The sequence below is a fragment of the Anser brachyrhynchus genome (assembly GCF_964034855.1).
Source record: "Anser brachyrhynchus genome assembly, chromosome: 9".
Lineage (NCBI taxonomy): Eukaryota > Metazoa > Chordata > Aves > Anseriformes > Anatidae > Anser > Anser brachyrhynchus.
Genome location: NC_137703.1, coordinates 24,979,464 through 24,994,891, shown reverse-complemented (window position 1 = coordinate 24,994,891; position 15,428 = coordinate 24,979,464). Strand labels below are relative to the sequence as shown.

Genomic DNA, 15,428 nt, shown 5'->3' with positions numbered 1-15,428 from the left:
GAAGCCTGATGGTTTCAGTGGACTTCCTACTGAGATGAATTCTAATAGCATCTGTCCTTTCCAAAATGTACACGCTTGCCAGCATTACAGTATCCATATTTTTCTACTGCTATGCACAACGAATACGAAATACGTTTTAATATTATGCAAAGAAACACCTTACAGTAGCTAAAAATATAATGGTTCCTTAAAAATGACATAACCATTTGACATGCCATTTAAAAACTCACGTTAAACTTCTGTCCTTTCCACAAGTGGTTGTTATTACATTTCTCTTCTCACCTTTTTTCCGTTGTAAGAGAGAAACTGATGCATGTGTTTTCTGAGGGGAATGATTCACTGGTTTCTACAGCTGGAGTGCCAACCTTGACTATCCTTGGAAAACCCAAATGAGCACTGATGAGCATATGGTTACTTGAGAGGTGCTGTGCATTTCTCTCACTTCAGCTCTTATCAGGTGACATCATTTACCTCTGCAGTAATCTGATTAGGGGAAAGTGATTCTAGAGTACCAGAGCTGGTGAAATGGGACTGAAACACACCTTGTTGCATTGTGCAGATGACTAAGAATATTAACTGCATTTGGCCTTTACCAGTTGACAACTTTTTAAAAAAGGTTGAAGCCTATGCAGAACGCTGCTCTTTGAGAACCTGATTTATCTCACATATCAGGCTGCCATATAGAAGCTTCATAAATGAACTGAATAGATCCAAGCCCTGGTTCTTAAATAACATTCCTAGACTTAGAAGAAATTCCAGAGTCCATGTGGCACAGCCCTATGCTTCGCTCCTCTTAATCTGCATTTCATGACATTTTCTCTCATTTTACTATATTTGAATCCTGTCTTTAAAAAAAAACTAGACTGATAATTCTCTGCTAAAAACATGCCGAATGCCAAAAAGGAATAAATTTAATTCCTTGTGCAACCCAAAGTCCTGACAGAACTGCTAACTGATAAATCTTATTTCTGTCATAATAATTGCCTACAAATGATCCACAGCAGAGCAAGAATCCTTGGTCAGGTAAGCAGCACGGGGCAAGATCAGACCCTCTCAACTCTCCACTGTCATACCAGCCCTATGCACAGCTGTCTACTTTGAGCACAATAAAATCATCCAGTTGTAGCCTTCCTTGCTGCTGGATGAAGTCTTCACGTGCACCTTTCTGACTTAGCACAGAGTTAGAAGAGCTGCAGGCAGGACCCATGGCAGGTTCAGGGCCTGCCGTACTCACGCTGCACTACTTACAGTGAGGGCTGTCAGGGGCAGCTTCAGACCATAATGGAAATACATTAATTACAATAATGTCTTTCAGTATTTGTTGAAAGAGACAGGTATAAAGGAAATGGACTGTAGCTTTGAGAAAATTCAGCTTCTAGTAAGCACTGTAAGGGCCAAAATAATTTGACAAATTTCAGAGGATTCTCCTTACTTGCTGCCACAATCAAAGTACAATAAAGTCCCACAGTGTGTTTACCAGGCTCCCTGGAAGTAGCTACTCCCATGTCCGTACCTGAGAGCTCACGAGTATCCAGATCGCCCAGGATAACAGATAGTCTGAACTTGAAGTGTCAGAAATCCATACCGTAAGAAAATGATGTGGCCAGCAGAGTGCTTAAGGGCATTCAGACTACATCAACTGCCCTCCCCACAAACTGCTAGAAAATCTTTGGTTAGCTTTCTTGGTTTTTCTCTATCTAGGCTATGCTTTTGTCTCTTTCTTATTCTGTCTATACATAGCAACTAGCAAAATGCAGTCAAGACTGTCACAAGGACCTCCAAATGTTTCTATAATGAAAATACAAACATCATAAACATACTGCCACAAATCTCAGTCTCTTCCATACCTTAACTAATCCACAAACCTAAAATAAACTCATTAATATCAATACCTAATTGGACAAAACTCCTGTGTAGTTCTTACTGTGATTCAAATGTTGCCCTTCAGTATTAGAACAGCCCAACACGCATCTGTGACCTTAAATTAAGACTAAGTAGGCATTTTCTAAGATCAGTTGGGTCAGGTTTGGTTTGGTTTTGTTTTAAAAAAGAATTTTTTCAGAGTATCACTCTGAATGCCTCAGAAGGCATTTTGGTGGGTTTTTAGTTGTTGTTCTTGCTTGTTTGGGGGTTGTTTTTATTTTGATGTTTCCTTTATCATTTTCAAGGTTTCCTATAGGGAGGTATGTCATCTTTGGGCACCTTTATTTCACATATTTCTGTGAAGCAGAAAATACCCTCTGCCAATTTGAGACAAACTGCCACCAACAATGTTGGTGTAGGTACATTTACCAACCAGATTAAGATGACCGTCTTGAAGACAAGCTTGTTTTCCTTTCAAGCTTCTTAATACTATGTCCTGGCACAATACCCCAACTGCATGTCCATAGCTGCAGTATCTGCTATGCAGGAAGGAATTACTCTATGCAGGAAGGTTACTCTGATAGGTGCAAAAGGCGTGCATCTCATGAACTTCAGAACAGAAGGCAGTGTCATTCCACATTTTATTGACTAATCATTTTCCATTTTAACAACTCTTTTTTTTTTTTTTTTACAAAGATGTAGATATATACTATACTATCTGAATACCTCTAATGAGAAGTATTTCAGTGCTCTTCATAGGAGAACCAGAATGTGTCTCAAAAAACATCAAATTACATATTGAATGAATAATGATATATAATCATTTTAAACCAGCTAATGCACAAGCCATTCATCCCTTAATACTAAAATCAATGCTTAATAATAAATCCAAGATAGAATGAGAGATAAAATACATCTTATTATAGTATGAGCAGAGCACTAAGTGTCAAACAGCACTAAGAATTTTTTTCTCAAACACAGAGTTTGCTTTCAGTAGAGTAATAGATAAGTAAATATGTTTCAGGTCACAACTAAAGAGTATGTTTAGATTTAAGAGCAGAAACTTGAATACTTCCTGCTGTTCTTTGGGCAGATATCAAGCAGTGCCATCAGTTCTCACTTTTCTAAAAGCCAGAGTAAATTATAACCAATCCACAAAAACTACCTGCATTCAGTACCATACAAGAGTTTTGCAATATAATTCACAGACCTAATCCAATCTTAATGTTCTGTTGACATGGAAAAGCATAGAGCAAAAACTTAAAAACCAAATTTCAGGCTTAGTAATCACAGAGGTCAGACACTGTAGATATTTTTAAAGTATTTACAGGTTTACATACAAAGAAAAATGAAATAACGTTAAGTCAGCTGTTACTGATATTGAATTACGATGTAATATATTAAATGCAGAATTCTGAATGTAACACTCAATTTGAAAATGAGGAGATGAGTTATTACCTATGTATTAAAAGGTGAGTCATGGCTGGAAAAGAAAAATACCTGTAGCAGCAGCTATAAAAAGGGAAAAGAACAGATCCAAGGGAAGGGTGGTGATCACAGGACATTTGTTTCATTTGTAACCAGAATGGGGACCTGATAATGCACAGAAATTCCCTTAAACTCAATCTTAGCAGTGAAATGAGGAATATTATATGAATCTAAGTGTAAGAGAGTAACTGAGGAAGGAACTTAGCCTCTTAGCCACTGCATAGTGTGTCGTGTCATGTACCCCCCCCGAGCTTCTTGCAGTACCAGCTGTCTCCTTTCCTTCTTTCTCAGCAGCTTGATTTACTTATCGAGGTCCTCTTTCCAAAGCCGTGGCTACTAGGGAGCAGAGCCCTAATCAGAGGAGGCAGACAACATCTAGTTGGTAAAGGAACGGTCCAAGAAAAGAAGACTTATGGAGATAGAATATCTGGGGAGAACAGGTTTATCTGACAATTTTTGCATTAATTGGCAAAGCACTCTTCCACGTATTTAATGAGATAACAAGTAAGTGGGCACAGTAATCATGCCTTTTGTGATCTTTATGTCATTAAGACCACACGAAAACAGTCCAACAGAAAAACTGCTTAATGTTGTCAAAACCTAATCAGTTAGGTTGATTTTTAAGTTGATTTTTTTTCAAAATACTCGTTTAGCTTTCCTTCCTACGCATGTTTGCTGTGAACACCTTTCTTGCTGACTCTACCAGCCTCTTTTTTTTTTTTTGTGTCCAGCTCCAAATACAGAGGCTGTGTATCTGGAGTACAAAAGAAATAGTTATAACGTATGCATACTTATTGTGTACAAAGGTGTGTATATACACACACTGGAAAAGGGTCCACTGTAATTAGAAAATTCTCTGCCACACACCCCGGGTTTTTCAGTACAGGAAATCCTTAGCATGACCAGACAATAATCTTCTGGATAAGCATGTAAGCCCAGAAACGCAGTGCACTAGACTGCACAGCATTTGAAAGCAGAGAGGAACAACCCCAAGTAAAAGAATATCCGGCTTTTTATTTTTTTGAGTAAATACTTTTCTTGGCTAACTAGTGTAAATGGAATTCCATAAATTTCAACTTTGCAGGCAGACGTCCTGAGAAGAGCTGCTAATTCTAACAATAACTCTTTGATTTAGTACACTATTTCTCACCTTTCTATTTCCTCTTCAGTCTGTCACCCAAAGATATCAATTACCTGTTCCTTTCTGTATATGCTGACTTGATTTGCATAGATGTCTCACATGAATTACTCCTTCTATTATTGTGTTTCTCAGGGTAAACAGTTTCCTCAAATGGCTTGCAGTGCTGAGCTCAACTGAAATATATATTACACTCCTGGTGTATTTAAGACTAATTTTTTTTTCATATAATAGCTATAACTTAATTTATAGGATAAACCCAAAGAAACAAAACCATTGAATTCAAGGACATGCTTGCAGTATATTTAACTGAAGGTATAAGAGCATGAAAAGCACCATAACAGGGAGTCCTGTCATTCCCCCAAAAGCATCCAAAACAAGTTAGAAGCTTCCAAGCTTTTACATATACTGATGCTTATCAACCTAAATGGGAGACATGGTGCTCTCCATTTGTGAACCCGGAAACACCTACATTTTCTGGTAGCTAAATTTCTGCCCTGAGTGTTTGTATTTCCACCAGTGAGAAAACAAAGCACGCTAACTGCTGGAGCCTCCATCCTGGAGTGTATCTCACACTACAGCTGATCACAAAGACAAGATACTTCCTTTTCTGTTCTCAGAGACACTTCCAGCCCCCGCAGTGGCACAGGGTGCTCCTGTCTCAGAACAGAAATGCCTGCCCAACCACACTGGCTAGACAGGATATGAGAAAGGGAAGCAATCCACCTTTGGAGGGCTGTGTTGCATAAGCTTGCTAACTCTTTTCAGCTGACAGCTTGTTTTATCCTACTGTGGGTCTGTTGGCATTACAAAGAAAAATCTCTTCCCTTTCTCTCAGCATCACCCAGTTAAGCAGGGTGGAGAATTTATACCCAGTCTTCATTCAAAGTTATACTGGACCAACAGTGATATTTTAAAACTTATTTGAAGTAGTGCAAAACTGAGTGGACACCTGCAGTTCACAAGACACTTAACAGAATTTATGAATGAATTACTTAAGTTTCAGTGGTACAGCTCTGAATGTAACCGTGCCCTGACCTAATGAATTATGTAGCAAAACAGCAATGAGCACTCTGGTTGCTCTTTGGAGAGATGCCAAAATTTAATAACAAACAGAATAAATTAACTTCATGAACAAATCAATTTTTCAAAAAGTTCCCATCTGTGTTTTGCACTGGCTCCTGGTATGAATACATTAATCTGTGCACATGTACAAGTAGGCTAATGGGCATTTTGTGTATTCAAACACCCATCAGCATACTATGCCTTCGTTACAAACTACAATATGAACAGGACTCCAAAAGTCTGATTTTGAAATGAACTTTTTTGAGATGAACTGGATTTCTTACTTCTGTTGTTACAAACGTTTTTTTAATATATGAATAGTTATATCAATTAAGTCCTTAAAATCAAAATCTGAGAATATTCCTGTGCTTTCAGTAATCTTTTTGTAGTTTTTCTGTATCTACAGACAAAGCCAGTTCATTAATCCTTTAATCATATAAACGACATTTAAATACCCAGATTGAGAATGTTTTTGAAGGCTTTTGAGACTAGATGACATTTGGTCATGTTTGTTGCAAATAAGAAAAGTTTACTGCATTAAAAAAAAAATCCAAACTTCAAGGACTTAAGCTTTTTTTTATAAAAAAAAAAAGAATACCATTCTGTGTAACAAAAGCATCCTGGTACTATCCATTGTCTCCAATAGTTTATTTACCCTCACTTTCTCTCGAAGATGGATACAAACAGATTTTTATTCCAATAGACTAAAGACTGCACACCTGTATGCATCTATAGGAGACAAATACAGTTGCTGCCATTGGCAGTAGAAATTACTACAAAATGAGGTGCTTTCAAAAATGCATTTTTAATAACCAAAATGTGTTCTACATTTGTGCATATGCAAGTAGCTATTAGTGAAGGTGCCAATACTTATTAAGAACATGCAGCAATAATAATGAATGTACTCAACATAATTTTTCCTTTATTTATACAAACTGGCATGAAACTAATATTCAGAGTATAATCCTGTTAGTAATAGTAAAACACCTTGAGACCAGAGATCTTTGTCCTCCTTGGAGAATTTGAATATCCACCAGCCATGCCATGCTTTCATCAAAACTTCATTTAAAATTAGTCTCCAAGACTCCTCCTGCCTGAAATTGTCCCCAGCAAAAATGGGAGATTTTTATCAGAAGATAATGCACAAAGGGAGAAGATGACAAAAAAAAATATATTAAGAGCATTCTAATACCAAATAGAAAACACAAAAGCTTACATGGAACTCACGCAGGAAATTTGGGTTACAATGAATCACTCTGCAGTGTGGGGTGGCTACAAAGCTAACATGGTTTTCAAATACATTATCCTCCCTTTACAGTGTCATCCTTGAGTGCTGAGTATTTTGAGTGCTATGAAGAGGTGTTGCTAAAACACAGCCAAGTGTAATAAGTTGTTAACACAGCTGGAAGCAAAAAGAATAGCCATAGTAAAGAATGAGATGGGGATTGCAAGTCTGAGTGCTAACCTAGATAAGAACAGGAAAGAAAAGAACAGCATTTTATAAAAATCATTTGAAGAACATGCAGTTACTCTGCTCTACTAAATAACCACTGCTTTTGACTTCTTTTTTTTTTTTTTTTTTTGAGTTTTTACATGCTGACTTGAAATACATCTTCAAAAAGCAACCTGCATTGGTAGTCCATGTCCCGACTGAACTTTGACCAGACTATGTCAGTTGGGAGAAAATTCTCCTGATACCTGCACAGCAGATTTCACCTTCTATTTTTTCTCCTTATATATGCTGAACTGAAAATCACAGTAGACTTCCTAGTAGCACTGTGCAGTTGTGCCAGCAGAATTTGGCCACCTTTTTTTAAACACATTTTACAGGGGCACCACTAAGCCCTAAGTGCTACCTATAAGTAGCAACTTAAATATATTACCGTGTGACTCTTTGCTACCAGAAATTTGCAAAAATGTTTAAAAATCTGCATTAAAGAATTTTTAAGAAATGTTTCTTACTGAAAGTTTTATCACTTTAAAAAAAAAAAGTTTAGATTATTAGTAGTAACATTTGCCTTAATCTGAAAGAGTATTTTAAAAATAGATTAAGAGATTTCCAAATAAAAATTTGTAGGACAAATTCCTAATTTGTACAAGTTACTTCAGTTCCATTACATCAAAGGAATTACTTGCAATTACATGTCATATCCAGGAGAGTATCTCTGTCAGGATGAGCTTCTCTGAGGACACGTCTAGTTGTCTGTAAAACTGGGATCGCTGGCAGCATAACTGGCAACATTAGGTGGGGTGTAATTGTCTGTATGGTGGCAATAATGCTTTAATCAAGGATCAGATGTGAAGGCTAGAAATTTGTTTTTCTGTCACCTTGTTTGAGAATTAATCTGATGCTAACTATAGTCATATTTGCTTGCTTCCCAAAAATATACATACTGCACATTAACCTTACTGTAGCTACAAAAAGACATTGCTAACATTTTCTGAGTATGACAAGGGGTGAGTCCTTAGAACCCAGCACTTAAAAATTTTATCATGTTTCATAAAATAAATTTATGACTAAACTCTGATATAAAAATATATCATGCTTGTCATCCTACCATCACCCCAAGTTGCCAGATTTACTGCCAAAGTTTTAAAAATAGGTTCCCACAGAGATTTGTTTCACATTCTGGAAGTACTTATAGCCACTGAAGGAGGTGTAAAGGAGCTAGGAATGCAACCAGTCATTTTTTCACATAAGAAAAATTGTTTCCTCAAACCAGTTGCCAACTAAAACATTGCCACAAGTACATTGCTTTCAATATGTTCAGATCTTCATTTCTGACACTCAGGAAGGCTGCACAAGTCATCCTTTTTGATGTGTTTGTGGCTCCCACCACCCACCAGAACAGAGGCCCAGTACATCCAAACAGGCAGCAGTGCTCCCAACAGTGGGGTAGAGCTTAGCCCACAGCACTACGGTATTCTCCCTTTGCAGCGGCTGTGGGAGCAGTCTGTGTTAATAATCCAGCTTCTGTTCTTGGGCACTGCCAGTCAGCTGCCTGGGCCTCTTGTCTGCTGGGCACCACTCAGGCACACCCAGCACCAGCACACAGCCTCCGGAGGGAGTGCTGCAGTGGCTGTGGTGATGTGTTATCACACTGCCACTTACAGGTACAGGCTCTTGGCTTACTTATTTTTGCAAGATGCTTTATTTACTCAGAAATGCAAAAAGGGGAGGGATGCTGAAATTCTGTCCAAATCAGATAGTTGCAGTTTTTGGAGTCCTGTCTTTTTGATAAGTCACAAGGACCTCCCGGATAGGGAGACTGTGCTGTGCTAGTAAGTCATGTTGGATTGGGCTTATACTGCTCTTGTGTTTCAAGCAATTTAAAGCAAAACTCCACAAAACATAAAAACCTACATACATCAAATATACAACAGAAGGGACATGAAACAACTTGCAAAGAGAAAGTTTTATTTTTGTTTTATGAGTTCTCTAATACTGTGAGGATCAAGAGTTAGACAAAAATTAGATTTCATGTTATTTTATGTGGAAAAGCACAGATTAAATAAAAATAAATACTGCTCTTAGTAAGCTCTGTCACACCCACTATGAGGAAAGAACAGTGGGTTTAGTGTGTTGAGTCCTTTTTCTGTGCTTCACAATTGCACTTGATTTTATGTTTTCTACAAATTAACTTCCTACCATCTCTTAATGAAACCTTTATGCTTTATTTTGTTCTTTCCCCATATGGTTTTCATTATGTTTTGCTCATGGCTTAGATTTATAGTGTACTTCTAAACAAAAAAATAAAAAAAAAACATTCTTTGGCAATCCTTGCTAACAGTATTATGAATTACTAATAGTAGCTGTTAGGCTGGGGAAAGATACCTGAACATTATGTTATTCTGACATCTCCTGGGAACTAGGACAGGTAGAGGGGAAGCAACCAATAACCTGCAAAACCCAGGAAAAGCAGCTGTGTATATTGGGTAGGAATCTTTCTTCATGAATTACAGGGCAGTAATTGCTTCACCTCTGCTACAGGACTTAAGAACAGCTGACAAACCTCACTAGTTCCCGGTCTCAGTTTAACACCTTCTCCTTATCCCAGCACCCTTCACCTTTCACAGGGTGAAATGCACAGAGATTCAGCCTAATGCTTTGGGAAACGTAGAAGAAAATTACCAAACAGTATCTGATAAGAGAATAGGCTGTGGTATTGGAAGATTGATAACTAACAATTATTGCATCTTGTTTGGGCATTTAGGAATAGAAAGATATTTGATTCTGGAGAGCGTAGGATGGCTGCCTGTGACATAGCAGTAAGCTTTAAGAAGATATTTTAAGGAACTTTACGTATTTAGAGTTTAAGTCTTGAGCACTTTTCTAAGGAAACTCTATGCAAGTGTAAGAGACAGACACAAAGAATGTGCTTTCTGGAAAATTTAACAGATTGATAATGTGAGCTAGGATGCTTCACCAAGCAGAGGCAGGAGAGCTCCTACTCCATAGAGAGACAAATGACAGGGTGGGGTAAATCCATGAAAATGATGTCAATCAGATAAAATCTGGGGAAACAGAAAAGGAGGAGTCCTAGCAGGACAGAAAAAAAGGAGAGCAGACTATGCACATGAACACCCCTGGGATTTAGCATGACTAATTGTTGCCAAGCCTGAAAACTGGGGGATACGTCAGCAGCCCCTCAGCAGGATCTCTCTTAACACCAGCAGCACACTGAAATGCTTCACTCTCCTTTTAAAGTTGCAGTGTTACAGCTTCAAAAGTTAGACAGTCTTGCTATTGTCAGTCAGTCCCTTGTGCATGCAGTACACAATTTGTATCATGGTGCGCAATGTTTTTTCAACAAGGCCCACTTTTTCTCCTCAGATGGCTCTTGTTCCCATTTCAGTGTCAGTGCACATCACTTTTCTCTGACCTTCCCACTGTAGGGCTTTAGTCACCTCCCAGTTCTCCATCCAAACATCAGAAGTGAACGAATACAGGGAGACTAAGCTGGTAAACGTCCCCCCCCCCAATCTAGTTTGCCTAAGAGACACCTAGACACAAAATTCATCTGATTACACTATTTGTTATCCCTTTTTACTACCTCCCAATCACCATGCTCCCATTAATTTCTATGATGTGTTCCCAAATGCACATGTAAAATCATTTATCTTAGCATTTGTGAGACAGATCATCAGGACTGGTTCAGAACTGGAGGAGAGAGGAAAGTGAATCACAAATATTTCCTAAAATCGTCCCTTGGTTATTGAAAAAGCATTCAAAATCAGAATATTTATGAGTTCAAGTAATTTAGCTGTTTTCCTATTGCCACAGGAGTGCCATGAAGTAAAGCTTACTCACAATTTTAATGAGCGCAAGAGCTTATTTTCCACCATTGTGTACTTAAATTCCTTGAAACAATGTTTCATCTGATCAAGTGTTTTATAATATATTATTTAGATTACAATATATTGTCTAGTCTGAGTGGGGTGCTTTTAGGTATCACTATACCACCAATAAAAGAATCAAAATATTAATATAAGTACTGTACATTTGAATTCTTCATCCCTTGTTAGGCCATCGCCCAATGTTAATCTTTACAGTTTCTCAGACACACACGCACACACGGACCTACCACTATACTAACTAAAAACCATACTGCAGGTAAAGACCATGCCGAAGATTAAAACAAAGTGACTTCATACAGCAGAGTCGCAAATACTAACTGGGAGTTGGACCTGCTGCCCAAATTCCTCAAGGAAACCACTAAGCATTTTCTGGAGATTTGCGATGCTCTGGGCAGAACTTTAAGATGATGCTGTTCAGCAGGGCCTAGCTAAAGACCATGAATTAATTGTCTTAGTTTCCTAAGCAGCATTGCTGAGATGCAGACAAAAAAACTACCTGACACGTCATCCCAAAACTCTGCTAGGTCTGCTCAAGAGTTCTGTCTCATCCATAAACAACCACAGGAGCCCAACTCATCCATTCATCCATTCAGATGTTACTGCAGCTGTAAAGGAACATGCTGTCATCTTTTCTTTCAGAAAAAAAAAAAAAAACTTTGCTTCTCAAGATAATGTTGCAAGAAGAGTTTCATTGCCAAAACTGTGAGGTCAAAATAGCAGTTTGCTATTAAACTTTTCCACTTCCTATGTCAGCACCACCTTTGGATATGCTGACCTGACGAGATTCACAGAACACCTCACAGACTGTCCCAGCATGACGGGAGTGAAAACATGCACTGCTCAGGCACCTCTCTCACCCCATCAGGACACTTCACAGTAAATGACAATCAGCCTGCTACTACAAGAGAAATGCCTAGAAATAACAAAAGCAAGAAGGGAATTACAGAGTGAGAATCTAACTTCTGAACACTTTTATAGTAAATGCAATTCACGAGCACAGCAAAGGTCAGCACAGGGTTGTGGCAGTACTCCACCACTTCACCATGCTCTGATGGGGATCAAGTGTGTTAGGCAGAGCACCTCACTTTGCCCCCCCCAGTTCAGTTCTCAACCTCTCTGCAGATACCTCTGAGGAAGGATACCTATGAACTGCATGACAAATTTTTTACACGTACATTTCTAAGTGCTTGTTGAGATGACAGGACTGTCTTTACCACTAATTTAAAAGACAAACAAGATAAAGAGGGAGGGAGGAATCATGGCAAGTTAAGTGGCCTGTCAAACATCACAAACACTGAAGACTAGGAAGATTGTAGGCCTTTTAGTTTCTTGTGTCATATACTTTCCAACACACTTCACTACCTTGTGAACCATGTAAAGTAACACACTGAGTATTCTTTTCAATGTGACGGACTTGCCTGTAACCTTGGAAATCATGTTGGTTTGCTAAACTGTTTGCCAAAATAATATCAGGTTTCTTATTGTTGGGGTCATACTATTCCAATTGCCTCCAGTAGTTTAAATAAGTTAATACAAATAGTTTCTCATATCATTCCAGTATTACTATTCTTACCTTATTAGTATAGTTGGTTAAAAAAGAAAAAAAAAACACCAAGTTACAATCATTAAGCATATGCTACAATTGCTTTTTGGAGGAAAAACAATTCATCCTCCTGTTAGACAGTGTCACCAAACATCAACTTGGCTGCAAGAAGTTGGAATTTTAAGGGTCAGCCCTTTCATTTCAAATTCTTTTTAAAAGTACTTGTCTGGAATTTATCATTTACAATTGATGATTAAAGGTTCATATTTCCTTTCATCTTTCTCCTGGTAGGAAAAGTAGAATTATTTGCTACATAGAAAATAAAACACAACCCTCATTTGAGCAAAAAGTAAAAGTATTTATAAAACAGATAAAGGTAAAGTAAGGTTGGCAGTTCAGCACCTTGGTGGTTAATCTGAGAGTCGTTGAAATGAAAATATGTTTAGATGGTAAATTCATATGCTGTGTGTAATGATTTGTGTCTATTCACCTGCAGTAACACCATTAACCTAAATAAACTTGCATTAAATAATTCAGGAGTCAGCAAGTAAAAGAGGACAATAATGAAAATCAAACAGGTTATAACAACTGAGGACTTTGTTCCTTAGGACACAAGCAAATTGGCAAAAGTTGAAAAATCTCACAATTTCTGGTAGGTCCAAAAACAGTAGCTTGTATACAACACTACAACAAACATCAGTTAATAATGTTCAGATATTTGGAAGAAAAATGCTGTTTGAAAGAAAAATGCCGTATAAAACCTAGGTAGTATATACATAAATTCACATTAAGATTAGTAAATCATTTTCACGATCCACAAAAAAAATTGTGGAATCCTGTAAACTTCACATACTGCAGACCCCCATTCCTATGGAACAGAGGAAAAAAAAAAAAAGAACAGTCCAGAAGGATAACTTCTAGAGTAACCCTAATGCTACATAATACATTGAACCTCTGGTTCCTGTTTTTATTGCTCTGCTAAGATGATGCTTTTAGTCCACTGCATACACACATGAACACAGATACTAGGAAGCAAGTTATAACACAGGCCAAAAGATTCAGAGCTAGGTGCCTAGCTTTAGCTGAAGGTTCAGAATAATTTTGTTTACAATTGCCCAAGACAGATTTTGTATCAAACCACATTCCTCAGCATGTGCACGCGACCTGTTTAACACACTTTATGAAATAGGAAAATAATAGCGTAGGTATCCAAGTGCCATTTGTACCATGGGCTCAATGCCCACAATGGATGAACTCTTACAATAAGGAAGCCAAACTAAATAATTATGACAAACTAGAGTTGAAATTGCACTATGATTCTTTTTCCATCCTTTCCTTTTAGGTAACTATCTACTTCTTGTAATTTCAAACTTGTAGTGATGTTCCATTTATACCACCACACAAAAAAATACAAGACCACACAAAAGGAGGGTGGATTTTTTTTATTACTTATCTTTAAATGACATGCAGCTTATCTTGCTGTCAGACTTCACCTCATGAAAAGGATCTGATCAAATAACAATCATGTGTGCCAATAACATTTTTCAGATGTTTTAATAGAAATTACCTCTTACCATCTTCTCAGTAAATTGGTTTAGGATTAATCTATTTGAGAGCTATGATCACAAAAGCAAGAGTAAACTAAATTTAAAGAGTAGAGTAATGAGAGATAAATAAACCAGAAATTTACTTTTATTTAGGTCGAAGGTAATATTGCAGATTAACAGATGCAAACCATTACACTGCATAAAATTTGTCATCTAAATGCATTTTCATGTCAAATATCGTCTCACATTAAGACTGCCAGAAGGTTACACTGTCTGCCTTGTTTTACTTCTGTCTACTTTGTAAATCGACATAACTGATGACTGTTTCAATAGCTGGCATTCAATCTAGGACTAAATCACACTATTAATAAAGTAATAAAGTTTTATAAAAGTCACCATATTTTATTTTCTGATTTTCATTTATTTCAGTTTCAAGTTTCTTTCAGTCTCAACACCAAATAAACAATATCAAGGTTTTAAAATGTAACCCTTTAAAAATCTAATTTGTTGGACAGTCAGTGTGAATTAAAAATCATTAACATTAGAGGCAACAACACTCAGTAAGAACTGCCACGTTCTTTGGAAAATCTGTCTACTTCAACAGTTTGAACTATAGATACAAAAGTCTGCTTTTCAAATGGAATATCTTTTCAAAGTTATTTTACAGATGATTTAAATCAGAAGAAGGGAGGGTTTCATTAATAAATTCACAGAAATAGAGCAAATTACAAAAATATGGTACCTTTGAATTGAAGAGATAGGAATCCTAGCTCAGTCAAAGCATTTTTGCATTTTTAAATACATTTTTCAGTTTATCATTCCACAAAACAGGATTACTAAAATGATATTTGACACGTATGCTGCAAAGTTCAAGTAATATTTGTGAAGCACTGAAATATGTGCAAAGCGTGATCATCTCTCAAGAGAATAGCTTTCAGTGGAAAGTATGCAAAGAACAGCCAGTAATTAAACACTTCGCAAATTTGTTGGAATAAAATAAGATTTAAGCCAAACATTTAAGCAAGAATCAAACTTGAAATATATGAAGACGTTATCAAAAATTTTTAGACACAAACTGATGCTTTTTTCTTTTACACAGTTTTGCTTTTAAAAATGAGTCACAAGCCTAATGGAACAAATGAATTTCATTTTTCCACTCTAATGCTTCATAGTTCCCCTGTAAAGAGAATTTGTGAGTGTTTGCACACACTTCTACAGGGTTAGAAACAAACTTAAATTCATGTTATTGAAGTAGTATCTTCACATATCCAAATCTAGGAATTACAGAAAACATCCTGAAAAGCTGTTCTTAAGGTGTGACAAATGTCACTGTACCTAAGTAATTTAGGTAAGCAATTCTTGAGAAAGTTGTTTACAGACACTCAGAGCCACACTGCTTTTGATCTCCAGCTACTAAGGAGCTTTT

At 37.1% G+C, this 15,428-nt stretch overlaps 1 protein-coding gene across 9 annotated transcripts in view; it reads left to right on the top strand.

Annotated features, from left to right (window-relative positions):
• The window catches only part of SLC9A9 (solute carrier family 9 member A9), a 236,140-nt gene that overhangs the window by 184,699 nt on the left and 36,013 nt on the right, over positions 1 to 15,428 (top strand). For 2 of the 9 annotated variants that reach the window (XM_080605354.1, XM_080605356.1), the window contains one exon: positions 5 to 995. The exons of the other annotated variants lie outside the window; for them this stretch is intronic. In XM_080605354.1, the coding sequence (XP_080461480.1) occupies positions 5 to 9 (5 nt within the window). In that variant the 3' untranslated portion in view covers positions 10 to 995. Of the gene's footprint in view, positions 1 to 4; positions 996 to 15,428 lie in introns of those variants that run through there. 9 annotated transcript variants of the gene reach the window in all.